The sequence below is a fragment of the Notothenia rossii genome (assembly GCF_949606895.1).
Source record: "Notothenia rossii genome assembly, chromosome: 6".
Classification (NCBI taxonomy): domain Eukaryota; kingdom Metazoa; phylum Chordata; class Actinopteri; order Perciformes; family Nototheniidae; genus Notothenia; species Notothenia rossii.
In genome coordinates this window covers 39,140,129-39,168,089 of record NC_136909.1, presented here as the reverse complement: position 1 = coordinate 39,168,089, position 27,961 = coordinate 39,140,129, and the positions used below count along the sequence as shown (strand labels likewise).

Genomic DNA, 27,961 nt, shown 5'->3' with positions numbered 1-27,961 from the left:
TAAATTGACGGACCTATTTGGTAACGGGTTCACCGCCCCAGCAGGTGCTGCTGCGCCGGGAGACGAGCGAGTGGAGGCATACATGGTAAGTAACGTTAGCCTGGGGCTGGCTAGGCTACATTTTTGAGACGTGTCCAAAAAAAAAGTAGAAAACGTTTTTACATTGAATGTGATGTGACCTAATTAACTGCATAGTCTTACTTGTGACAACATATTAGCCCAGAGTTGAAGGGCTGTGAATGTTGGTAGTTGTTGTTGATTTTGTTTAAATATGCCAAATTGTGATATTATGGGTTATTATTGATCAGATGATTTAGCTAGGCTAGCTAAGAGCTGCTAACGTCAGCGGTTTCTTGTTGCCATAGCAACAGTAAACGTTCACATAGACCAGGGGTTGGCAACCCAAAATGTTGAAAGAGCCATATTGGACCAAAAAAAAAAAAAAAAATCTGGCTGGAGCCGCAAAAAATTAAAAGCCTTATATAAGCCTTATAATGAAGGCAACACATGCTGTAAGTGGCTATATTAGCCTACTATCAAAATTATAAGTAGGCTACAAATACATAATGAGCATTCATGATTAAATGTTTATTTTCCCTGCAGCGCATCCTGGAGAGAATGACGCACCACGTGACTACTCTGCTGTACGATGGTGCTTTAAGTTGAACTTCCATTATAATATTAATGTATTATGTTTCGTTGCATTGATGAAATTATAGAAATACAATAAAGAAATCAGATTTTTTATGTCATTTTTATTTTAGGATTCGAAAAAACAACAACAAAATGTGCAACGTGCATAATAGGCCTCCTGTAATTTCAGAAATTAATTATAATATATATAATATTTAATAATTAAACCTCCCCATGGAAATAAAATGCAGTCCTTTTCAATCCTCAATAATACAATACAATACAATCCTCTTCTCTTTTCCCCCTTATCTGGGCAACAGACAGAGTGCAATAAAACAGCAGCCTTTTGAAAAGGTAAAGTATATACAATTAAAATAATACAGTTTAAGTTCGATTTCTGTGCATTATCCTCTTCTCTTTAGTTTTCTGCAAATGTGCAAGGGTAAAATGCAGCAGCACCCTCTTCTCTTTTGACACGCACAATACAATGCAGCCATCCTCGGACCTGAGCAACAAAACACAATAATATCCCTGTGTCATTCCAAATATATACTGACAAAAATCAGAAATCACTTTATAAAAACAGCCACTTTGTTACTAAATATGTGCCTATGACAGGATTGTGTTCTTACCCGTTTAATGTGACTTCTGTTTTCGGACATCACTGGACAGCTTCTCAACATCGGGCATGTAAGATGTAACTTTAATCTTCACGCAGGACTGCAAGCTCTCATCTGTGAGGCGGGTGCGGTATTTGGATTTTATGTAGTTCATGTTTGAGAATATCTGCTCGCACAGGTATGTTGATCCAAAGATGGATAATACTCCAAATGCATATTTCTTCATGTTCCTATAACTGTCTGGAAGAGCATTCCATTGTTTCAAACACAAGTTTCTCGGGTGTTGGGAGGCTTTCAATTTCGCTCCATTTGTGGCTTTGGGCAAGCTGGGCTTTCTGGCGAGTGACGTCTTCAAGCTCGGCTGTCAGACTTTTGAATTTGGACATCCATAAATCTTTGTCAGCTATATCAGCCATTTCCATTTTAAGGTCAGCTTGATTTACTCCTGGGAATGTGTGCAACAAGGACGGGTCAATCTCCAGGGGTGTGACAGGGAAAGATAGTGTCATTTTTTCCTTTCGGAACTCGCTAAATCTGCTCCCAAATGCAGTTTGCATATCAACGATCGCACCTTGTAAATAATCACCGTTGAGTGTGTGATCGTGATGGGCTTCTTTGAACTCTCTCAGGGAGGGGAAGTGAGAGAGCGTGCCTCGCTGTACATCTCTGGCGAATACAGTCAGCTTGCGCTCGAATGACAAAACAGCTTCCAGCATTTGCAGTGCAGTGTTTCCCCGGCCCTGGAGACTTTTATTCAGCATGTTTAGGTGACTTGTCATATCCACCATAAAGTGCAGTTTTTCCAGCCACTCGGTATCTTCCAGTTGCGGGTAGTTCGGGTTTTTGCTTTTCAGGAATGTTTTCACATGTTCTAAACAAGCAACAAAGCGACGCAAAACCTCACCCCTGGACAGCCACCGGACTTTGTTGTGTAGCAGGAGATCGGAATATTCGCTGTCAACTTCATCTAGAAATGCACGGAACTGACGGTGGTTTAATGCTTTTGCAATTATCTTGTTCACCATCTCGATGACAAGGTTCATCACCTCCATACACTCCGGTGGGAATGTTTGTGCACACAGTGCTTCTTGGTGCAAGATGCAGTGAAATGCAAGCAGATTTCGATCCAACGCTTTCTGTAGTAAAGTCACAAACCCCTTTTGTGATCCTCTCATACTGGGTGCCCCATCTGTAGCCACTGAAATCAGGTGGTTGGTGTTTATTCCATTGTCATTTAAACACTTCAGCACAGCCTCACATATGTCCTCCCCGCGTGTTTGGCCTTTCAGTGGTATTAATTCGATCATTTCTTCTTGCGGCCCATCAGAGTTCACATACCTGCATAACAGCGCTGCCTGTTCAATATCGATCACATCACACGACTCATCACAGGCAATTGAGTATGCTGGAGCTGAATTAATGTCCTTGATTTGCTGATTGGTGATGTTGTCTGCCATTTTAATGGCCCTTTCCTTCACTGTCTTTGCGGAGAGAGGCATGTCTTTAATTTTCTGTATTATCTCGGTTTTGTTTTTGAAGTCTGAAAATAGGTGCTCTGATATTTTAATGAATGAATCCTTCATGTAGTCACCATCTGTGAACGGTTTTCCACGCTTTATCATCTCCCGGGTTGCAACAAAACTAGCAGCAGTAGTGGAGTTTGGAGATGCAATCCACTTCTTAAATCTATCTTTGCGCTCCTCTAATTTCTCCAGAAGTAATGCAATCACACTTTTTCTCTCACTCCCAACTGGGTACTCGGCTGCAAATGTAGCATGCCTTCCATGGAAATGTCTTTCCACGTTACTCTTTTTGTTATTTGACAATTTCTCATTACAAAGCAAACATACAGGCAATCCTTCCGCATTGGCAATGAAAGCAAATGATTCGGTCCAAGAACTGTTGAATCCTCTGTTCTCCTCAGCTATCTTTCTCTTGTTCCCTTTGGGATCCATGGCCCATGACACACCCGCCGGTTTGTTAGCAACAGTTAGCACCTCGGAGTTACGCGGTTAAATTACGCGGTTAAAACAATCCAGTCTAGCCCTGACCCTGGCACTACGCCGAGCTGAAACGTGTGTCGCAGGCTATGACGTAAATCTTCGTTGACAGAAATGTTAAATTAAATTAAATATTTATTATACACATTTTTACAGCATTGGATAATAAATTATATTAAAACAAAAAATATATTCACACCATCTTTTTCCATTTTCATATTTTTGAAAAAGCTCCAGGGAGCCACTAGGGCGGCGCTAAAGAGCCGCATGCGGCTCTAGAGCCGCGGGTTGCCGACCCCTGACATAGACCAACGAGCTGTAAGTAGAGATGAAGCTGCAGAATCAAGCTGTATAGAGAACCGCAGTGACGCGTCGTAAAACCCGGAAGTAAGTTAGCATTTTTAGCACTTCCGGTTCCTTCCTCAAAAAGCAATGCATTTTTTCCATAGGGTTTTGGAAAATAGCTCGAAATAAGGTCTGTGGTTGACACAAATTTAAGAGATAAATCACGTTTTGTTCTACGACATTAAATACATCAGCAGTGACCCCACTGGGGATTTTTGAAGAGTTTACGTGTCTGAAAAACGATGGTTGTTACCGAGTGGCTGAATAGGACTACAGAAATTGTCGAGGCCGTTGTACGTCATTACGCCGAACACGTAAACACTCCCGCTAAGTTTGTTTTCCCCTGTGTTCTGCTTGAAAGCAAGTACCTGCCTATCTTTAGTATCTGTATATCTATATCTGACTATTAGAATCTGTATTTTTGAAATTGTCGTTTTTAACACCGTAGTTTTACAAATGATAGAATAATTAATTACCAGTGTTTTCCAATTTTACTCGGCAGTTCGTTTCGTTAGCTAAAGCTAGCGCAACTAGTTAGCTACGCAATGGTTTGTTGCTTTGCTCCGGGTTGCAGCCACAGGTCTTCGCATGAAACGTGCTTGTTCTATCGTTTCCCGGCCAATGTTTTCCAAAGGAGAGTCTGGATTCGTGCCATGAGGTAAGCTGACGTTACATTTTTGTCCATTTCACGGTGAAATGTAAATGATGGGTAGTGACTGTATCGTTGTTTTAGAGATGGCGCTGCTGAAAAGACCGCAACATAAGTAAAGATAATGAATACATCCTATTAAAACCTGTGTGGCTTATATGATAAGTCTAATTAGTACAAGCAGCATAACGTTTCACCATGTAACTAAAGATTGTAGTCAGGGAAATCAGTTTGACATATTGAACTAATAACAAATCACCTCTGGCTGGCAGAGAACTCTCTGCTCCATAGCTTCTCTTGGACGTAAAATCACATGTACATTTTACATTTATGTTCAATTTAATATTCCATCGCTTACATACTTTTGTATATATAATAACTTATATTTTGTTTTTCTTGTTATGCTGCTGCAACACAAACATTTCCCAAATTGGGATCAATACAGTAATATCTTATCTTAATTAATTAAGAAATATAACTATTATAATTAGTGTAGCAGCTGACACCTATTTTCAATATGGATTAATCTACCATTTATTTCTTTAGTTCAATTTTCATCTATAAAAATAGTGAAAATGTTCACGAGACTTATCAAAGTGCAAGGTTATATCTTTAGATGTTTTGTTTTAATGCTCCTACAGTATATGTGACGGTGTGACTTCCATGAAACTAATATTTTATATCTTCCCAACAGACGAGCTGACAGGAAACCTAACACTCTAACAACCACAACATTGCAAAGGCGAGTAAATCTAAATTAAAAACAATTCACAATTTTTTTATTTCTTCTTCCATGCAGTGAGGTGAAGCTGACCTTGCACTTGGTGCCAGTAAGGATGTTCCTCACGCAGGCTGAATGTTTCTCCTTCCTTACTGACACAGAAGCCCTTGATTTGCAATGCTTCACTAATTGTCATTTCCCTGGCTCCGTAGGGACACTTTACCTCCAGCACAGCGGAAGACCCTACCAGACCATCTGGAGATGCCCCCAACAATCCTGATAGGGAGAGCCACAAATCTGACTCATGGACCTGCATCTGGGTTGCAGTGGTGAATGCCCTGACGCCCTCACATTCATTCATAGTCCCCCACTGTACAGACAAAACACCATCAAGGGCCTGTTGTTGCCCTAGCACCCTGGCAATAAGGGAAGCAGTCACACGCTTTGACCTCAGGACAGCTCCAAAGTTGCTGGCAGTCAACCTTCCTTTCCTGAACAAATGCCAGTTTGGTTTGGTTCGCTGACCAGTGGTAGCCACCTGAATTGCCCTCTGTTGCTCTTCAGACAATGCCATGCTTGCCACAATTGCCTCAGGTCCCTGATGCCCAACAGATTTGATAATTTCAGGAACAGTAAATGTTTCCAAGCTGTAGTGTTCCTCTTCTGGCTCGGGGGAGAGAAGCCAAGAAATTCCTGAAAACCTGCCCCCGAGTCTGTCCCTCAGCCAGTCACGATCTTCGGAGGTGGGCTCTCTTGTCAGCAGGTTAAATTAGTTATTGGTTTCAACAGTCACATTAAAACAGTTACTAAATCAGCTTACTATCACCTAAAGAACATATCTAGGATTAAAAGACTGATGTCACAGCAGGATTTGGAAAAACGTGTCCATGCTTTTGGCTTCAGTAGACTGGACTACTGCAATGGTGTCTTCACAGGTCTCACTAAAAAATCTATTAGAAAGCTGCAGCTGATTCAGAACACCGCTGCTCGAGTCCTCACTAACACTAAGAAAGTGGATCACATCACTCCTGTTCTGACGTCTTTACACTGGCTTCCTGTGTGTCAAAGAATAGATTTCAAAATACTGCTGCTGTTTATAAAGCACTGAATGGTTTAGGACCAAAATGCATTTCTGACCTCCTGCTAAATGATGAACCATCCAGATCTCTCAGGTCTTCAGGGACTTGTCAGCTTTCTGTCCCCAGAGTCCGAACTAAACATGGTAAAGCAGCGTTCAGTTATTATGCTCCAAATATCTGGAACAAACTCCCAGAAACCTGCAGGTCCGCTGCAACTCTTACTACTTTTAAATCCAGGCTGAAGACTTTTCTTTTTGTCGCTGCTTTTAATTGAACTATTCATACCTTAGACTGCACTGTAACTTTTATCCATGTATTTTTTCTTTTAATGTTTATTTTATTAGCTTTTCTTTTTAATTACTGATTTTAAATGCCATTTTTTTAATGTCTTTCATTTTTTGTAAAGCACTTTGAATTGCCTTTTGTTGAAAAGTGCTATATAAATAAACTTGCCTTGCCTTGCCTAATAAAGATTTCATGTGAAAGATACAATTGATTTGTTGATGGGAATTAATGTGAATAAATTAACTCTAGGTTAACGGTACTCTTGCTATCACTACTCACCGACACTATAAACCTTGTCCCTCATTCTAGCCCTGACAACACCGGTAAGCACACCTTCATCTCGGCTGCACTGTTACGTGTCCTGACTTGTAGTGGTTCTCTCCTCTATCTACACTCTTCTTGTCATCTTTGTAAAACGATATCAGACTGGTAATTGACACAGCCATGACTTCTAGTTAAATTCAGTGTGGCTAAAATGAAAAGCTTTGTTAAAATATGCAAGCACGCAAAAGTCAAATTCAGCTTTATTGTCAAAAATTCTACATGTGTTATACATCCAGAAATATCGAAATATCGTTTCCCACAGTGTGACATGTATACATAAAACAAAACAAAAAGGGCCTAGATAAACGTGGTATACATTAAACAAAACAAAAAGGGCCTAGATAACCGGGGTATACAGTTTAAAATGTTAATATATTTAAAGTGTTCAAATTGCAGTTTCAGTGCAAGTCAGTTGAAACGATCTTAAGTTGGCGTGACGTTGAAGTCGTGCGACCCTGCTGCTGCACTGGCTTGTAGTTCGTTTATAGCATAACGTTAGCATTTCGCTTTTGGCGACTAGATTTATGATTCAAAAATTATAAAAGTAGGGTTGACATGTGGAGATTATCCGGCTGAACAAAACGTGATCCCTCTCTTAAATGTGTGTCAACCACAGACCTTATTTCGAGCTATTTTCCAAAATACTATGGAGAATTTGCATTGGTTTTTCATGAAGGAACCGGAAGAAGTTTACTTCCGGGTTTTACGACGAGTCACTGCGGTTCTCTATTGTAAATACAGATGAGATACTTTGAATTTTAGCACAAAATACAAGTAAACCTATAGGAAATAATTACATTAATTTTCAATATTTGCCATTGAATTTATTGTAATCTTTCAATTCATTTATTGTTTACTGAGGTGATAACTATTTCATAATTTGTGTGTAACTTTAATTTCTGTGTAAATGTGTTACTTTTACTGTAGTTTTCAAATGGCTGTGTATAGTGCTGTCTTGAGCATTTTCAGGTATTGTCACAAAGATCTGACTTTTTTGCATTGGAAAACACTAAGTGTCATAATGAAAACATGGCAAAGCCACTAGTGTTGTTACGCTCGCGAACGTTTCGTTCAATATGAACTAATCTTTTATCTTGTACATTATTCTGTGGTTTTGAGTTATTTCCCCATCCAATGATAAATGCTTTCCCTATGTCCAGCCCAGACAGGTTCAGGGCAAGTCCAGCTGGTCAGTTCAGGGAGAGAGCCAGACCAGATCAGGCAGCCCAAAGACTGCACCACCTGAGAGGGAAAAGGCTGGAGAGAGTGAGGAGTGTGTCAGCCCAAAGACAGGATCACTCGAGAGAGGGAAACAGCTGTTGAGAGCTATGAGTGTGCCAGTCAAATAACTGATTTTTTTTCCACAACCTGATCAGACAAATCTCCAATCATTTTTAAATGACCATCCTCAGCAAAAAAGTAGCAATCCAGTGGTGCAGAAAGTGTTCTGTAGCAGAGACGGCACCAGTAGAAGGTGGCTGACGTACTGTCCAGAGCGTCACATGCTGTATTGTTTCATCTGCATGGCATTCGGTAAGAGAACTGATAGCAGTCTGTTCATCAGTGGGATGTCAGATTGGAGGCATATACACCAGCGCACAGAGGAGCATGAGAGAAGCAGTGGACACAGAAACTGTGCTGAAGCTTACCTCTTGAAATCCGCCAGTGCTGATATCAGCAGTGTGTTTGGTGGCAGTCAGATGTCGGCGCACAGAGAGCAGGTCAGAAAGAGACGGCAGGTTTTGGAGCGCATCATAGATGTCATCAAGGTTCTTGGGAAGAGGGGGCTTGCATACAGGAGGTCAGAAAATGAGGCAGCATATACTCTGGAAGACCACACTGTTCATCATGGTAATTTCTTGGAACTCATACTTCTACTGGGGAAGTATGATTTCTGTTTAAAAGAGCACCTGGACAGCTGCATTGAGAACAGCAGAAAGTTCCATTTGTCTGGTGGCACGAGAGGCAGAGCCTCCCTTGTAACTTTACTCTCCAAAACCACAGTCAACTCAGTGATAGATGCAATTCACCATCTGATTCAAGAAAACATCTCCAGTGATATCAAGAAAGCAGGAATGTTTTCAGTGCAGCTGGACACAACACAGGACATCACCTCTCAGGATCAATGCTCTATAATTATGAGGTATGTTACTGATGTTGTTCATGAGAGGCTTGTTGCAGTGCTGAAGTGCAGTTCATCCACTGGACAGGCCTTTGTCAACATGCTGTCAGAAGTTCTAGACAAAATGGGCCTCAGCAAGACCATGTGCATTGGAAATGCGACTGATAGGGCATCAAACATGCAAGGCCAATACAAAGGATTCTCCTCACTATTGTCTGCACAATCTCCAAACCAGGTGCATGTATGGTGCTACGTACATGTACTAAATCTGGTGCTTGCAAACACAACCCAGATTGTTATTGAGAGTGGGTCCCTGTTTGCGCTCCTCAATGGCATTGCGGTATTCATCAAAGAGTCATATAAAAGGATGAATGTGTGGGAAGAGTCAGGCCGAAACAAGAGACGTAGACGCCTTGCTCCTATTGGCGAGACACGCTGGTGGGCCAAGCATGAGGCCCTGAAGAAGGTGTTTGGCTCCTTTGGAAAACCGGAAGATGGTCTGTACGTTGATGTGCTGTTGACATTATCAGCTATACAGAAACAGGCAACAGTGAAACCATGTATCCGTGTCATGGCCAGAGGATATGCAGAGTCATTGCTCAAGTATGAGACGATCTTGACGGCTCAAATCTTCCTCCGCATATTTGAACATACCTCTCCATTGTCTAAATACCTTCAGACGGCAGGATTGGACATCCTCTCTGCTCACAGAATGGTGGCATCGACACAGGATATGCTGAAAAGCTTGGGAAGAGATTTTAAATCTGTAAAAAAAGCAGCAGACACATTTGTGAACCGGACAAACACAGAAATCCAAGAGAGAGATGACACGGACATTGAAGTGGAGGCCACACTGCCACAAAAGAGGAGGAGGATGAAGAAAGTCTTGCCTGGAGAGATGGCTCAGGATGAGACTCTGGATGATGCAGAAAAATCCTATGAGGTGAATGTGCATAACCGGATCATGGACACAGCAATTGAAGCCATTCATAGGCGCTTTTTAACACACGGCAATCTATATGCTGACTTGGCATGTCTGGATCCCAGAAACTTCCCTCAGCTCTGCACCAGTGCTCTTCCCCAGTCTGCCCTTCAAGACTTAAGCAAGTGCTTGCAAGGATTTGACAGCAAGGCAACCAAGGAAAATATGCAGGCCGAGTCGAAAAGCTTTGCACTCCAGTGGAACAGGCTGAAGGCATCCCCATTGGCAGAGTACAAAGCAAGAACAGTAGAAGATGGATCAGGTGGTGAGGAGGACAACACAGAAGAGGTTGAGATAACTCCCATAAGCTGTTGCTCCTGCAAAGAATGCCCTCTGTGCTGCTACCAGATACTTCGCCGTTTCAACATGCTAACAGATGCATACCCTGTCCTAGGCCTTGCTTATAAATACCTGCTTACATTATCCCTCACACAGGTGGCTTGTGAGCGCACATTTTCAATTTTGAAGTTTATTAAAAACAGACTCAGAAGCACCCTCTCATCTGATAAATTGGAGGCATTTATGTTGATGGCCACAGAGAAAGACATCCTCATGTCCTTGGACTCTGACTCTGTGATAGACAGACTTGCAGAGAAGAGTGAGCTGCTTAAAAAGCTGCTCCACTGATAAGGCGACAAATATTTAATATTATTGTTATTATCACACATCACACATTATGGATGTAGTAATTCATTATTTGTCATTTTAATGATGCTTTTCAGAAGTTGTATTGTGCTTATGTGTTGATCCTTAATGGTGGGATCATGTACACTAAATTATCAATTATTCTCCATTACAGGTTGTTCTGATATATTTGAGGAGTCGTTCTCCCTCTGTTCTATACGTGGACTTGTTCTCTCATTTGGGACCACTGTTAGAATTTGGTAAGTTAATCATGTATTTTTTTATGTTGTATAAATTCATACTTCATAATTTTAAAAAAGTTTTGAAAGAAACACACATCCCAAAGGTTTTCAACTCTAGGTGCAGGACAGAGGAAACATTTTATTTATTTTTCAGACTTAATAATGTATCCAATTCCCTCTCAGGTTGACCACTTGACATGTGAGAGCTTGAGGAGTTGTTCCCCCTCCGTCCATTTTCAAGGATTTGCTCCCTTACTGCCTCCACTTCACCACTTTTTGGTCTATGATTTGTTGAGTATGTCATGTGTCTTATAATGTTATATGAATTCATACTTGATTTGTGATGATGAGAGACTTAATAATGTTTCCATGTCTCTTTTAGGTTGACCACCCTATATATGAGAGCCTAAGGAGTTGTTTTCCCTCTGTCCCCTTTTGAGGACCTGCTTTGTCTCCTCCATCATTCACTGGGCCACTTTTGGGTTCCTGAGCTTATTTCATGTGGTGAGAGGAATGCAATATGTGTATGTTTAAAGGTTTATGTGAAGAAACCTACTATATGTGTGATAAATATGTGTGATAAAATGACAATTGGTAATTCATAAATGTCTCTTTATATTCTCTGCTACCATTATCTCCTGTCAAACAGGTTTTCCTGACCTGCTAGAAGTTCTTCTATGATGCTTGAGTCATCCATCATATCTGAGAGCTTCGTCTTGACTTGTGAGTTTATTATGCAACTTGTTTTGTCTCAGATTGAAACAAAAGGTTTGATTATGATTATTTCCTGGTTGAAGATTTTCATATTGATGGTTTTAATTTCAAACATCTGCATATCTTTTAAGTACAATTAACAGTGGTAGGCCTTAGGGCTCTTTTGAGACTTAAGTCATCCTTCATTACAGATACATTTGTTCACTAAGTGTCACTACGTCACAAAAAGGCTACATGGCTACATATATTTGTCAGTACACAGATACTGAGTACAAGTTCTGTTTGCTGTTTCTTGCGGGTCACGAATTTGGTGAGGAGTGGAGCTGGCTGGCTGCGGACGAGGAAGTATAGAGCAATACATACTTGTGCACATACACGTATATGAGAATGCATATCTATTCAGACCTGTAACCCATGTCTTAGACTTTTCACACAGCTATATATATATATTTTTTTTTCCAATTCTCTATTTATGGTTTCATAATGAGTGAGTGAGTTTCAGCTCTAATGCTGCTACTGTCTGTAATATGTTTCTATTTAGATTATTTGGATATTTTTTTGTTATTATTGTCCGAGTCTGGTTTGAACTAATACTGGGCTTACACCAAAAGATTTTCACAGTCACAGACTAAAAACTGAAAGGGTAGCATAAGGGTTCTTCCCGTTAGTCTCGTCCCACCCCTAGTCATGACATAACTTCTGTTGTGATTTGACACTATAATGAATAAAGATTGATTGATATAGCTGTGAATTTTAGTCCTTGAGTTCATAGTTAAGTGCATTATTTGTTAACTGCTATCAAGGAATATAACTCTCCTTTGTTGTATGTATGAGAGAAGATGCTGCAAGATTAGTGGACTTCTATGTAGTGTCCGCTGATAATGTAGTGGGCTGGTCTGGACCGAAAATGCCAGGGCTGAATTTTTGTCCTAGTCCACCCCTGCTAGTAGGTAAGGACCTTTCTTTGGCTGGGCAGTGTAGTTTTACACACAAAGTCTTCTTTGACTTTTTCAGGAGTTAAAACTGTTTTTTGGGGGCAGACCCCCACAAAGAAGAAACATTTTATACACACGTAAGGTCATCATCTCAACCGTTTTTTATGCTCATCGAGTCATCCGTGAGCAGAGCATTAGGTTGGCATGCCTATAACAGCTGAATGCGGCGATTACCATCTTGTTCAGCAAAACACCTCACAAACTTATTAAGAAGTTTTAGTGCGTTTTGACTCAATGCTGAGTACAGCCAAACTTGACAGTCTCTTCTCTGTCATTGTAGACCGCAAATACCTAATTCCTTCCGTGTAATTGGATCCGAATGCTTCTCGTTTTGCGCCGTCCCGTTCAAATGAAATCGCCGCCAATCATATTTTCATGCTCGCGCCAGGGCCGGGGGAGTGGTTACAAGGCTCGCATCTTGTGCTGCATTCACTTGCACTCGGATATTTGAGATTTTCTCTCATAAATGTCCGATGAGCCACAACTTTTCTTTCAAAACAAAGCTGCCAACTGGGGTGGCAACTAGGGTGGCAAGGCATTTTTCCGAGGTGGCAGCTGCCACCCCGTGCCACCCCGTAGAACCGCCACTGTAACAATGAGACTGCTAACCGTCATCAGGCTGTTGGCCTTTAGCTTAGTGGGGTTGATGCGCAGCTTTGCTAACATGATGTTGTTCCTTTAGCGCAGGGGTCGGCAACCTTTTTGATATGAAGTGCCATTTTAAAAAAAAAATGTTATCGGCGTGCCAACGATCGATAATTATCAACTGGGGGGGGGGGGTTGAGGAGCTTGACGCTCGTCAACTATCAGCAGGAGGGCGGGGGAGCCTCGCTGCGGGGAAGCAGTGTGTGGACCTGTCAGCGGAACTTACATGATGCCGAATTTAACAAACACATTTAAATAATTGGTTTAAACGGCATAATGATAAGGACGATCGTCCGTTCTGTGATTCTCCAGAACACACAAGTTATGATATTAGGGTCATGCAGAGTGAGATGAGATCGCTGTCCCTTTAAGAGAGAGAGAGGGGTGCGGCTTGTGCATGTGTGTTTGTGAATGGTAGAGCGACAGTGAGGGAACGTGTGTATGTTTCTGGAAGTGAAACGGGAAAGCAGAAAAACAGAGGTCTGTGATGTATTTTGTGAAACAGAAGAACAGCTAAATAAATGCAACGTCCTCCCAAGAAGAGCTCGCCTCTCTCCAGTCATTTAAAGGCCCAGTGAAGTGTGCACCTGTGCATGATCTGTTATGCTAATACGTATAGTAATGACCAAAATTGTCCATTGGAACCCATGTCAAAAAATGTTGGAATAGCAACAAATTTGACGAGTTTTGAATTTTCCGGGGAAATCTGCAGTCGACCTTCGCCTTCGTGGGCGTGGCTTGCGATCTACTGCGTGACGTCACGAGATGGACGCCGCTGCACTGTTTACATTCACCACCGTTCGTTTTTTCTCTTTTTCAAAGTCGAATTTCTCAACGTTTTTGAGCTAGTATTTTCCTGGAAAGTGTGTCGGAGTCGACTGGAAGTGATTTCCAATCGAGAAAACCTGACAATGGAGGCGACAGTGAAGAAAGAGGGATGAAAAACACAGGGGAAACGATGCATTGCCGCTGGCTGTAGTAATGTCAAGTCTGCCGAAGTGGCGATGTTTCTGTTCCCAAAAGATGAAGGTGAGCCTGGCTGGGGTCATTGTTTCGTAGATTATTTGATTGATCATGATAAATAAAGGCCAGTGGTCGATTCGAGAGAGAGAGAAAGAGAGACTGACAGAGTTACAGGGTTGTTGTTAGCATCTGGTGCTAGCTCGGAGCTAACGGAGATTAGCTGTTTCAACAATAAGGAGAGGGAGAGTGCTCTCCTGTGGGACTGAGAGAGATAACGTCAGCTCAGGGAGGTAAACTGTAGCCTAAGTTATCTCAGTGGGTTTGGTCATCTATGTAAACAAATATTTCCATCTATGTACTATTAGTTGTATAAAATAGGTTAAGAAATCATTCCAATGTTTTTTGATTTTTGAAATATATGTTTCATATGAGTGTTGAGAGCTGTATCCATAAATCTCTTAATGTTGCCCTCAAAGTGCACCAGATTGATCACTTTCCTCATCTATCCTGTCCGAAAAGCTGTCCAAATCAATCATTTCTCTCACACTAGTATCACTTTCCAGAGTCTCCGCCATGTTTACAATCGCAACTGGGTACATCTTGTGACGTCACAGCCACTATCGTCTGCAACTTCCGTTAGGCTCAGACGGCAAAATTAATAATTCATTAATTCATTAATTATGAATTATTAAAAATTATTTTAGCCATGAACAGGCACAATGATATGTAAGGAATGAAACTGCCATTTCATTTTGGTGCAAAAACATGCACTTCACTGGGCCTTTAAGCTAAAGTGGGTTATTGAACCTGAATCTTGTTGCTTCTGCCCTCCTCGACTACGGTCTGGGAGCCGACAGGAAAGTTCAACACACAGATGGCCAGTCCGCCCCTTTGTAGCATACTATTTCGATGAGAGATGAGCAGATCGCCACTGGGCTTTCAACTAAATAAACACAGCCACGCAAAAACTGCGTCATTTGTACAGCTCCTTATGGGTACTGCAATTAGAGAAGTGCTTTCCTCCGTGGTGAAACGATCAGCACTGCACCACGGAGGAAAGCGGCAGAAAGTCACCTGGAGATAAAGAGAGCGGGGCTGCGTTGCGTGCATGGCTTCCTTCTGCAGGTAACGGGGAGACGCGCTCTGGCGGCGGTCTCGCGTTCAGGATCCGAAAATTAATTTAAATATTTTGCACACTTATTCCTAGTGTGCCACTGGTTACGGTGCCGCGTGCCAATGCTGGCACGCGTGCCAGGGGTTGCCGACCCCTGCTTTAGCGGCTAGCCTAACGTTAGCTTTTTACTTCTGGCAATTGCATTTGCGCTTGAAAAATCATAAAGGTCGTGTTAATATGTGGATATTATCCCAATGAACAAGATGTTTAAGTAATATAAACAAGTTTTTCCTCTGAGCTTATTTTGTGCAATATTCAAAAATCCAATGTTAAAATTACCTTTTTGTCAATTGAGAACTTGAGATGCTAACTTCCGGGTGCGCCTATGAGAAACACATCATCACTGCACCTATCTATTGATAATTCATTTAATTTTTGTTGGCTTTTGGGGTTATAAATTAATGGTTAATGGACTTGGAATATAGATCCTTCTGGTGCTTTTATACACTACATGCCAACCTGTACCCATTCACACACACATTGATACAGTGTTAGCAGGGTTGCTGTACAAGGTGCCAAACTTCTCACCATCTAATCGAGTGCTCATTCACACACTCTCACACAACTTCAGGAGCAACTTTGGGTTCAGAATCAAGCCTAAGTAAACATCGACATGTGAAGCGGAGGAGCCAGGGATTGGACGGCTGATATTTGGAATGGTAAATGGACTGCATTTATACAGCACTTTTTATGTTTTGCGACCCCTTAGAGCACTTTTACATTTACAAGTCAGCATTTTCCCGTTCACATGCATTCATACAGAGGCAGTGGCTGCCATATAAAATACCAGCTGCTCAGGGACACACATTCACACACTGTTGCTGCAGGAGCAAATTGGGGTTAAGTATCTTGCCAAAATACACATTGACATGTTGACTGCAGGAGCTAGAGACCGAGCCACTGGGCATCCGATTGGTGGACAACCGCCCAATCACCTGAGGCCAGGAAAATAGCCAATTAGTTAGCTGCATTCACATGATAGTGATTTGCTCTTTGTTCACCGTTAAGTTAGGCACAGAACCTTGTGGGGAAAACACCCAGTTACATTTTGTTCCTATTGTTAACTCCCCTGCTAGCTTGCGTCACTTGGCACAGCTGTCATTGGTTGGGCCTCGAAAGTTCAGCAGCAATCGAGGTCAAAGTTGAAATTAATTAGACAATTTCAAGCTCTCTCCATAGAGATACAATGGCAACGTCAGCGCAGGGCCGTTCTAATGCGTTATACAGCTTTATGCTAGTGCTACTGCTAATAACGAATAATACAAAATAAATGAGAATAACATTTTATTCCAGATTTCCTTGCACATGTCTTTATTTTCATTATGTAGAACAGCACCTCTTCTAATTTAAGTGGAGTGTGAGTCGGCCTCCATCACTCATCGCTCTGTGATTATCACCTCCACCACTTTTTTTCCTGGCTCTGGACGGGTCAAACATAACGCACACAATTAGCAGGGACTAGAGCCGGGGTAGGAGGCGGCAGGGGGGCCGAGAGTTGTGGAGTTGGGGGTAACATTGTAATAGATAGCTGGGGGATTACAAGATGCATGGCACTGATAGGTGGGGGATTAGGGGTACAGTGTAATTGATAGCAAGGGGATTAGGTGTGATGTGCTGAGGCGGTGGTGTGAGGATAAGGGGGATAGGAGGAGAAGGCTGGAGTTAAGAGGGATAGGACTAATAGCTGGTGTAACGCTAAGGTGAAGGTTTAATGGGAGGATGTATAGACTTCAAAAACCTGAAAATCCCATTGTAATGTAATGATGGAGTTTGACAGAAGGAAAATATGTGGCGAGCATTGCTAATAAATAAACTGTGCCAATAATGGGTGGATCAGTACCACAAATCTACCAAACAACAAGAGTTAAAATAAGAAACCACTTTATTTATGTGAAGTGAAGATATAAAAGATACACTATGCTGTAAAATATATTACACAACATATTAATGTTGAAGAACATTCAATTATAAACTGCTAAATACTAAACTTTAATTTACATGATTTACCTATTTTTTCATGGCTGATGGTAGGTAGAGGGGTTTTAAATCCTTTATGACAGAATACAGAAATACAACTTCAATATCTTAGGTTTTCAAAGTTAACAGAAACTAAAAAGTACACATAGACATTAATGGTTAAGCAAAAAGCCTTTTATGAACAGTGAGTGTTCTTTAAAGGCTTGGTTGTTTTCAAGAAGAACCATCACCATCGATAGAACCACTTTATGGTTCTATATGTTTGTTAAATGCATCTCTTTGGACATCTTAGTGTTCTTAATACTTATGGAGTTATTGGATGGTGGGGGAAGGAAAAAAAGAAACTCTTCCATCAGTTTTGTATGCCAGTAATAAAACATTCCTTTATATAAGTGTGATTATAAATCTCTGGACTTTTGATTGCTGTGTATTTTCTGTGGTTGTTCCAGTCACCATATCTGAGACCTTTAACAGCCAGACTTTCGGCAGGGTTGCGTGTTTGTCCTGGTATGTCCTCCAGCTCGCTGAGTGACGAGAGGCTGTTTGTAATGAGCGCATCTGTTTTTAGATGTGTCTAGTTGCCAGGCGGTCACATGTCCACTATAAATGAAGCCACATTCAGTTTGATCACAGACGCCATTCTCAAAGACCTCCATAGATTGGCATCTTGAGGAGGGGGACACTTTTCCCAGAACAGGGTCTCCTTCTGGATCAAGTGCTGGGAGGTGAGCTTATAGGTGTGCATCAGGCGGTCGATCGTTCCTAGCCACTTACCACAGAAACTGACTGAGTCGACATTCCAGACGATGGCACGCAATGACGCAATTACTTACTTACAATTACTACTAATTTGTAGTAGTTCAAATGTCATTTAACCAATCTTTTTGGCTTGAGTCTACTGTAAACCGTGGGGAAAAAGTACTCAAATTAGAAAATACATTTCCTGCTGAAAATGCGGGCAAATGCTGTAAAATGTTTACATTTGTTGCTGAATTTAGCTGAAAATGCAGAAAGAGCTGAATATGTTATTAGCTGAATGGTCTCTGTAGCTGCTTTTATACCAAAACCAAGTAAGTGTGTTGCTGAACTTAGCGGATAGATGCAGAAAAGTGAAATTATTTGAATCAAATTGTTACAGCTCAAAAGCATTGCAATAACTTTCTTGAAAACTTGAAAGTGAAATGTTAAACTGGAATATTAGGAGAAATAGTGAAGAAGCTTAATATTTAAAAGAAAAGGTTTAAAAAAGGTATAAACAACTAAATGTATAGCCTCAATGTCCTGTAATAGCTGAATCATTTAATAGAATAGTTTCTGCAGCTGAAAGTTAGATATTAAATGTAAGTAGTAGTGAATGAATGTGTATTAAGAAGAGAAAAGAAAGTAAAAACGCTTTGAAAAGCAGCAGAATATTTGAACTGCAAACTTTTGAACTAAAACCATACGTCACCAATAATGTATAAAATATGTGGAACGTGTTGAAGTCAGTATGAAGCCTCCATCAGACAGAAAAGAATAGGCTGAGACAGTCTGTTAACCTCCAGTCTGTGTGTTTGTGTTTGAGGAGACAACGTGATCAAACACCTGTGTGGGCCCAGAGATCAAAGGTTACCATGGTGATGTGCAGTGATCAGTGAAAGGAGAGCCTTTCCTTTGTTCTGAATGAGAAATAAACCTCTTACATTTCTAACTATAGTTCAAAAACGGTAGCTGCTATCGGTAAAATGTCAACACGTGGAGCATGTCAGGACCCTGAGGAGCGTCTCAGTGTGCTTTGTGTGTACTTTCAGGTCACTTTTTGGGAGCACTTTAACCAGGAAATTAATTAGCATTTGACCACTTCCTGTTAATGTCAATGGTTTTTCTGGTTAGATGCCTGAAATGAGATCTGTGGTTAAGTTTTAGACATTTTCACGTTTTGTTCTACGACATAAAATGCGTCAGTAAATACTCAACTGGTGAACATCTGAACAGAGGTTGCTAACAAGTGGCTAAATGAGACTGCTAAGCATCATCACACCAAACGTTAGCCGTCTTTAGCTTAGCAGTAGTGATGTGCAGCAATACACGGGTATATATATAATATATATATATAGTATACGGGTTGTAGTTCCTTTATATCCTGACGTTAGCTTGTTACTAACTCTGCCGATTGCATTTACGCTTCATAGAACACACAATAGTGTTACTATGTGGCAGAGGTGTGGACTCGAGTCACATGATTTGATGACTTTGGACCAGAGTCCTGCACGGGTCTGATTTTCAAGACCCGCTCCCGCCCCGCACCCGCGACGTGCAATACCGAACCCGCCCCGCTACCCGCACATATTGCCAATTAGTTCCGCAACCCGACCCGACCCGTCGGCACAAGATCCGCAACCCGACCCGAACCCGCATATATATATATATATATATATATATATATATGCCTATATACTGTATATATGAGCAGTGAAAGAATTTACAGAATTCACATGAGCACGATTAGAGGGAAATGGAGCTCCCGAGAGAGCGCTGCGCTGCCTTAAATACAAGCTGTAGGACTTTGAGGAGCTGTCCACTGTGTCCAGTAACACTTACTGAAAATAAACTATTCATTTGTTGCGTTTCCCATAAATGTTCAGCTGGACGATGTATTCGAGCTGCTTATGATGCAGAGAATCATGCAATTATGAATACACGCAGTTGCGTATTTGGCTCAAAAAGCGTGGGATGTTAATAATTAGGCTACATAATAATAATAATAATAATAATAATAATCAAGTAGCCTAACCTACGACGTTTAAAGTGATAATTGTTGGCCATTTCATATGTGAAATTTGGATAGTATACTTTAAAACGAAGGCAGCCTAATCCAGGAAATACAATGCCGTTCATTCCATTTAATTATATTCATGTAGACACATTAATTAGATGGTCCTCCGCCCCTCCCAGAAAACGTGACTTATTAAAAACGGAACGTTATCATATTGTTATGCAACAATCACGTGCATTTATTTGGTTTAATGTTACAATCATTATGGCTGACGATTTAAAAACAAATTGAAGCCAACTGAAACCAGTGCAATTGCAACAAGGACACTTTTAAATTGTTTAGAACAGTCAAGCTGGCTAATGCCAAAACAACAGACATATAGTAGACCTAACACACTTTTTTTTAACAGACGTATAACCTTTTACAGAGTCTGTATTATTATATAATATACGAAATATATACGTACATATAAAACATATAAAACGTACATATAAAACAACATATATTCCATATAACACACTTTTTTTTTTAACAGACTTTTACAGACAGGCTGGCTAACGCCATGTTCATCTCACAACTCAGTGTTTCTTTAGATTACTATGCAGAAAAAGAATGTCATCAACTGTCCCTGGTTTCAATTGGCTTCTCCTTTCTGAGACCACAAATCCAGCCGTGAAAAAATCTCGCTCACTCGCGGCGCTTGAAGCTGGAATGGAAAGAATCGAACGAGCAATGTGTGCCACATTTGGAAACCTGGTTGCATGCTCCTTCCACCAGCTGAGAATATCGAAATTCTCCTCCTTCGGTGACTTGAAGTCGATGTATGCGCTCACTTCATCCTGAGTGCACTCATCGCTGGAAGAGGAATCCTCGACGTCGGATAATCCCTCCGATTGTCTAGCTCTCTTCTCGGGCGGTGCTGAACTGACAGTGGCAACACGTTGTGTGGGCGATGTACGCCTCTCTTTTATGTCTAGAGAGGTGCGAATAGAGGGCGCAAGATTAAGCATATGCAATTTTATAAACTTTACAAATAGATTTCCTAATATTTTACATTTCATATTTTAAATGATGAAAACAGACAAGCAGGCGAATAAGCATATACAATACAGTAACAGTGGGCTATACTGTAACGTTAGGATAGTAACTTTTTTCCAATCCTACCTCAATTTAATTTTAATACAGTATGAAATAAACTATGAAATTTCTTTTTTCTTTTTTCCTTCGGCCTTACCGTTCACAAGGCGCCGCACTTCGTTGTGCACTGTTTCCATCGAATGTTCCTCCACAAGCAGCTTCAGACTTTTCAGCTTTGGGTGCAAAAACATGGCCAGTTTGTGCAGGAGGTGTATCTCGTACTTTTCAACCAGAATTGTGAGACATTTTGCCTTTAGAGAGGAGAATGTCAGGTTGTCAGTGGAGGATGGTTGCAGGTGGCGTTTGAGGCGATCAAGCCACACAGCGGTGAGGTGAAGGGTTGGAGTTTTGGATGCCTCCAGTGCCTTAGTAGCCTCCTTGAATCTCTGAAGAAACATCACCATTGCATTCAAAGTGTCTTCGCTCAAGTCGTTCAGACGACCCTCTTCCCCCCTTTCCAACAGCAGTGCACGAACGTCCTCATATTGACAGCTGATCGACTCGAGCATTGTGTGGACTGAGTTCCAGCGTGTTTCCACTGATGCTTTTAACGTCTTTTTAAGGCGATTCTGGAGACTCGTTTGCTTAAAGTAAGTTACGAGTGACTTTGCCCCCGTGACAAGCGTAGTCACTTCCTCTCCGAACGCATCTTCTTGGCTTGGTTTCCTGATCGTAGTGTAAAGCACGGTGTTAAGGATGTGTGCAGCACAGCTCAGTCTTGTGACGGAGCCAAGGGCTGCCACTATGTTTGAACCCCTATCTGTCACATACACCAGTTTGGTGAAGAAATCCTCAATGCTGTATCTCCGCAGGGCTTGGATTATTGCTGGTTTGATATTATCAGACGTTTTACGCAAGGTGCTATCCCATTCCGACGTAGAAAGCACCCTTTCGACTAGCTCCCACTTGCTATTGATGTAATGTATTGTGTGACAAAGGTAGCTTATTTTCCGATAATCATCGGTCCACATGTCTAAAGTGACTGCTCCATTGTACTCACTCATCTGTTCTCTCAGCTCAGGAATTATGCTTTGGCGTATGTCTTCTGCATATTTTGTCACTCTGCGAGATATTGTTGTCGGATCTGGTAACAGCTGCATTGCATCGACACGGCCAGCCCGCGCACCAATGTCAATCAATCCCTGTGCTAATCCAGTGAAACCATCGCTACACACCGTTTCGAATGATCTAACATCACTGCAGACAAATTGTACTGCTAATTTGGACACCGTCTCCTTGTCTTCCCTTTTGGGTGCTTTAAGATCACGGTTATTGGTGAAGTATTGATTGATTGTTCTTGTACCTGTGGCATTGGCAGCGCAGCTCGACTCCATATGTTTTTTCAATGATGAAGTACCTAGCTTGCGGCTATCATAGGCCAACACTTTTTTGCACTTCTTGCAAGCAGCGAACCCAGCGACCTGGTTGTGTTCTCCATCTAGGATGAGTCCAAAAGCCTCCCAGACAATGGATTTTGCTCTTGATGAAGAGTTTTCGGCAATACTGTATTCTCCGCTGAAGAGCTTCGCCTTCACCGGCTCAGTCATTTTGAATGTGGCGCGCTCAGCAGCAGATTGGCGGCGCATATGTTATGAGGATGCGCGGTCCCGCGGGGGAAAGGTCATAGGGTTTAAACATTACATTAAATTATCATTTTTATATTTTTCTTATGCAACACCCGCGATCCGACCCGCATCTTCTTTGTTTTACCCGGACCCGAACCCGAATATTTTTTGTTGAAAGAATACCACCCGCGATTCACTGTTTTCGCGGGTCACCCGTCGGGTACCCGCGGGTACCCGACCCGATGCAGGACTCTGCTTTGGACTCCACTTGACAAAATCACAAAACACTTGCGACTTGACTTGGACTTGAACACCAATGACTATGGACTTGACTTGGACTTGAGGTGACTTGATAATTTAATTCAGGGGTCTCCAACACGCCAATCGCGAGAAGCCTCTCCCGCAGACTCCCGTCGGGGAAAGTAGAATCTTCAGCTGCTGCAACTCTTGCTGTGAATCCATGCAGGCAGGGGCGGGACTTTATTTTGCTGAGCCACCATGCGGCCAATCATATGCGAGGACACACTAGGATCATACCATTATGTGAAAGAAGGGTGGGGGGCAAACGCTCCAAAGACAGTAGGTGTAGTGGTACAGGCCAAAGACAGGGAGACGGGGAGCCGGATTTAAATGCAAGCGCGTCGGAAAAAGTCAAGAAATGCTATATTTCAATTATATTGGAGAAAGCAAACTGAGTGCAGGATTTGTGAAATGAAAATAACCTTCAGAGCATGGTTTTTATTGGTAACCACTCAGGATTTATTGTCAGAGGTGGGAGAAGTTCAGATCTTGTACTTGAGTAAAAGTACCTGAGTGTAGGAATACTCGGTTACAATAAAAAGTCATGCATTCAAAATGTTACAATTAAAAGTACAAAAGTATTAGCATCAAAATATACTTAAAGTACCACCTGCAGAGGGATCTAGATTCAGGTGTTCTTTTCCGCATAAAGACCGCCTCGCTGCATATTATCCCTTGCATAAAGATAGATTGTGGGTCCCTTATAACATGTTGTACACAGTGGAAATATACATTCTGGTCACCTTAACATCAGGGATCTTATAAATTAAACTCCTTCTGAATCAAACCGTCACGGTGGCCTTACCTTACTTATCCCTCTTAAAATAGAAAAAAAACACGTTACTTTACCAGCAGAGAGATAATTGATTATTAAATTACGAATGTGACTAATAAAGAGCAGTTTGATTATTAAGTATTATTCTGTTGATGGATGTCATTACATTTGAAAAGCACATCATGACTTGTTTAAGACTCGTTTTGTCAAAGTTTAGGACTTGGACTGGACTTGAACTTGCCCATCCTGACTTGAGACTTGACTTGGACTTGAGCGCAAAGACTTGAGACTTGACTCGGACTTGAGCGCAAATACTTGAGACTTCACTCGGACTTGCAAAACAATGACTTGGTCCCACCTCTGCTATGTGGAGACTATCCGGCTGCACAGAACGTCTATCATAAACCTGAGTTTGCCAAATCTTGTTTTCTGCAACATTCTGAAATCCAATAGAAAAATTGTATTGCTTTTTGTCGAGGGAGCCCTTGAGATGCTAACTTCCAGAAAAATAACGAAATAAATATGTTACCACTGCACTACCCAATTCCTGCATAGATTTCCCACCTTGTACTTCTTCATACGTCAGACAAATTATTCCTGCTCTAAAAAAAATTCCAAACCAAACCACAAGTTTGACCATCATTTCAATAATCATCTTATTTTCCACATACTTACTTTAATTCATCGCTTTGTATGCAAAATGTATTGCAACTACCAAACAGTAATCTGTTACACTTTACCTTACATTTGGCTGTTTATGAAATGGTGAAATGTTCTTAGCAAGATGTTTATTTCTAGTTTAGTATTTTCCCAGTGTGAGAACTTTTACCTCAGTAAATGATCTGAGTACTTCTTTCATTACTGCTTGTTTCACACATGTGTTTCTTTCTTTATAAGCACAGCTCTGTGACCTTTCCTTCATCTTTCTCCCATAAATCAGAAGGCGACGTTGACACTATCACGGTTCAGGTTGTGTGACTCTATGTGTGTTGAGTTTTTCTTACTTGTCGAGTGAGCTCTTGTTCTTCCTTTGCTCTTCGGTCTCAGCATACTGACATTCAGTGTTAATCTTTTTTTCCCAGAACGTCTTTATGTGCATTCTGTCATGGATCTTAGCCACATTCATCTGCAACAACACAACACCAATCGTCAGGGTTTAAAAAAGCATCCAGAAAACTATGATCGATTACCAATCAAATATAGTAGGTAACATTATCCAAGTATCACAATATTGAAGTGACAGAAATAGATTATTTCCCTCAATACGAAATATAGAAATGAAAGCCAAAGAAAAATGCTAAAATTGAAACATTATTTTTGTATAAAATCAAAAAACAGATTTCCTTCCACCTGTGAACATTTAATTATCATCCTCCAATAAATGAAATCATTTGGCTGGTTAGTTACATTGAGGCAGCAATTACTCTAATTTGATTAACCGTCATGCCATTAACCCAGTGGTTCTCAAAGTGGGGGGCGCGCCCCCCCCTGGTGGGCGCAGAGGCATGCCAGGGGGGGCGCGAGAGACCAGGAGGAAAAATGGTTATAAAAAAATAAAATAAATAAAAAATAAAAAATAAAATAAAAATCATAATTTGAAAAATTATTGATTCGAAAATAATATGATGCAGTACAGTACTATTACGTCTGGGTCTCTGTTTCATTAAAGCTCGGCTCTGTGTGTGTGTGTGGAACGAGCCATTTTGTGTGCGCGTGAGAGAGAGAGAGCGCACCGGTACTGGAGATCGTTGTTGTTAGCTTCTGGTGCTAGCGAGCTACGCTAACGGATATAAGGAGTTTTTTCAACAACAAAGTGGAGGAGAGTCCTCTCCTGTCAGACTGAGAGCTAAAGGACTCTCTCAGTGTTATCTCAGTGGGTCTCAAATGTTTTGGTCACCATTAATGTAAATAATTATTTCCGAGGCACACGTTTATATGATCATTATAGTTATAAAAAAATAAGAGAATAAATGAAAAACAGGTATGAAATACTATATGACAGTAAAACAAGAATAATGTTTAAAAGGGTGATTTGTAAAATATCCATCAAGAAAAAGTAAATCTGTTTACATTTCTGTTTCATATGGGTGTTAAGAGATGTATCCATAGATCTCTTCATTTCGCTCTCCAAGTGCACCAGATTGATGCTTTTAACTTCAATATTTAAAAATAAATCTTCCCGGGGAAGCTTGCCCCCGGACCCCCCTATGTGACGTCCACACATCACCTATAAAAATAGCACTTTATCCCTGCTTACACCTATATGCCGTGAGCTGAATATCGAGCCTTCATTGTAACAGTCGCGGGTACGTTGTGTATTTGCGTGGGGATTGTTGCAGTAGAAAATTCCACTGTAGCGACCGGTACATTAATGGGAAACCCTAAATGTTTGAGCACCCTCTATGAAACGTCAAGCTACCCCACAGCACCCCCAAAATAAATCTCTGGCGCCGCCACTGAGCCTGATTATTCGTTTTGGGGGGGCCCGACTTTTTTTTTTCTCCAAAGGGGGGGCCTGACAGAAAAAGTTTGAGAACCACTGCATTAACCCATTTGTCCTGTATTATGTTTGCTGGATAAGTAAATCAAAGTGGTTTGCTGTGTGATAACTTGCATTGTACTGTGATGTTGTAAATCGTTTTGACCTAACTTTTCTTTTACTGAATTCAAGTATTCTTCACTTGTAAACAGTGATGTCATATATTGCACTGTGATCTTGACCTTTTGGTAATTTGCATCATTTTGCCTGATGAAGATCTAGTAACGAAACCTCCCAAATAAACCTTCTTTTTGCTAGTTAGACAGTGTGTGGGATTTTATTTTCAAACGGTAAGTTTCACTTTAACATATTTGCTATAAATTCTATTACACTGAGATTATGGTAATACTACAGCACAATAACAGGTGACAAATAAATAATACAGATCTTCTAGAAAAAGTATCAATACCACATCATGAAAACAGTCCATTGCAATAAAGAAACTGCACTTATAATCACGCAGATGTATCAAAAAATCTATCTGCATTCAAAAACATATTCGTTGGACTTCATTCACAATTTTGAGTTTGAAAGTAGAAGTAGTACTGTTCCTTTCATGGTAATGATATATCCATTTTTACTTTTCAAAACAATTCACATTATTCGTATAGCTGTTAGACATGATACAATAAATACTTTAAGTATATAACTGTATGTATGTATTATATTATGAGATGTTTTTTAATTATATCATAATAATGTGCATTTGAGCCCATCTTGACTGCACACAGCTCACACACTGGACTGTGAAAGAGTTAATGAATATTTAATTAGTTTAAAACATGTAGGGACACATTCGACTCTAATAAGACTCATTAAGGATGCAGAAAAGCAGATATCATATATTTTCAATAAATAACTATCTTTTCAACACTGAAAGATAAAAATGACATTTAGATTTTTTTTTCAGAATAACTCATTAAAAAAGAGAACAAACCTTCAGAGATTCAGTTGAGCCTCCGTCAGCCTCCGGGGTGGACGATTTTATATGCGAAACTCCTGTCAGTCTGTAAATCTGTCAGTGAATCTGCTCATGTATTCCTCTCTCTCTCTCTCTCTCTCTCTCTCTCTCTCTCTGTTCTATCCAAGGCTCTCTCATCCATCTCTATCTCTCTCTCCAGTGAACTCACTGGGCTGGAATCTGACTGAGTGCAGGGACCCTGGGTGACAGACATGGGCGAACAGAGAGAGATGGAGAGAAAACAGAAGGAGGATGGAGAGAGAGATCAGGGTGTTGGTTGAAGTCACTTCTGATTGGCTGATGAAGCAGTTGTAGTATTAATAAACCTGTGTGAAGCAGTTTTGTAGCGTTGTCTCCTGCTAGCACACGCATCTCTAAACAGTTACCTGTCATGAGTTTCTTAAAAAAACAGCCCTGTTTTCAGCTTTGTGACAACGTTTTACTAGTTTAATTCACACTACCTAAATTCACTTAACTTTTTTATTCACTTTACTTGACAACATTTCATTCTAATGAAATAACTACATTAGCTAACTTAACGCTAACTTGCTGGTGCATGCGGGATATGATCATCAACAGGCGACCAGAAGAAGCACAACGTTAACTTGATGAAAAGATTTCTCTGGGTATCAAACAGTGTCGGTGACATTTTGTATTATGAAAGCACAGCTCAATAAAATATATAACAAGGGTCTTTTCCTTTTTAGATATCATAATGCAGAAATGTTATATATTATACCTTTAAAGAGGCCATCTTATTCTTTCTGGGGTCTTCCCTTTCCTGTAGTGTGTTTGTATGTTAATGGTCTGCAAAGGCAAACCCCCCTGTGTTCCC

At 40.9% G+C, this 27,961-nt stretch overlaps 1 protein-coding gene across 6 annotated transcripts; it reads left to right on the top strand.

Annotated features, from left to right (window-relative positions):
* Positions 1-27,449, top strand: LOC307042226 (zinc finger MYM-type protein 1-like). 6 transcript variants are annotated; one of them, XM_079685999.1, is made up of 8 exons: positions 1-85; positions 604-652; positions 954-987; positions 7,817-10,644; positions 10,810-10,921; positions 11,009-11,130; positions 11,276-11,349; positions 27,255-27,449. In XM_079685999.1, the coding sequence occupies exon 4, from the start codon at positions 8,159-8,161 to the stop codon at positions 10,385-10,387; it is 2,229 nt and encodes a 742-aa protein (XP_079542125.1). In that variant the 5' UTR covers positions 1-85; positions 604-652; positions 954-987; positions 7,817-8,158; the 3' UTR covers positions 10,388-10,644; positions 10,810-10,921; positions 11,009-11,130; positions 11,276-11,349; positions 27,255-27,449. The 6 variants fall into 6 exon arrangements, with proteins under 6 accessions (XP_079542125.1, XP_079542126.1, XP_079542124.1 ...); XM_079686000.1 differs by lacking the exon at positions 954-987 and having other exon boundaries at positions 63-85; XM_079685998.1 differs by lacking the exon at positions 1-85 and having other exon boundaries at positions 110-652.
* Positions 27,450-27,961: the final 512 nt, after the last annotated feature.

Excerpts from the sequence above, each read along its gene's own strand:
- LOC307042226 (XM_079685999.1), top strand. The coding sequence starts at position 8,159 with ATGCTGTATTGTTTCATCTGCATGGCATTCGGTAAGAGAACTGATAGC.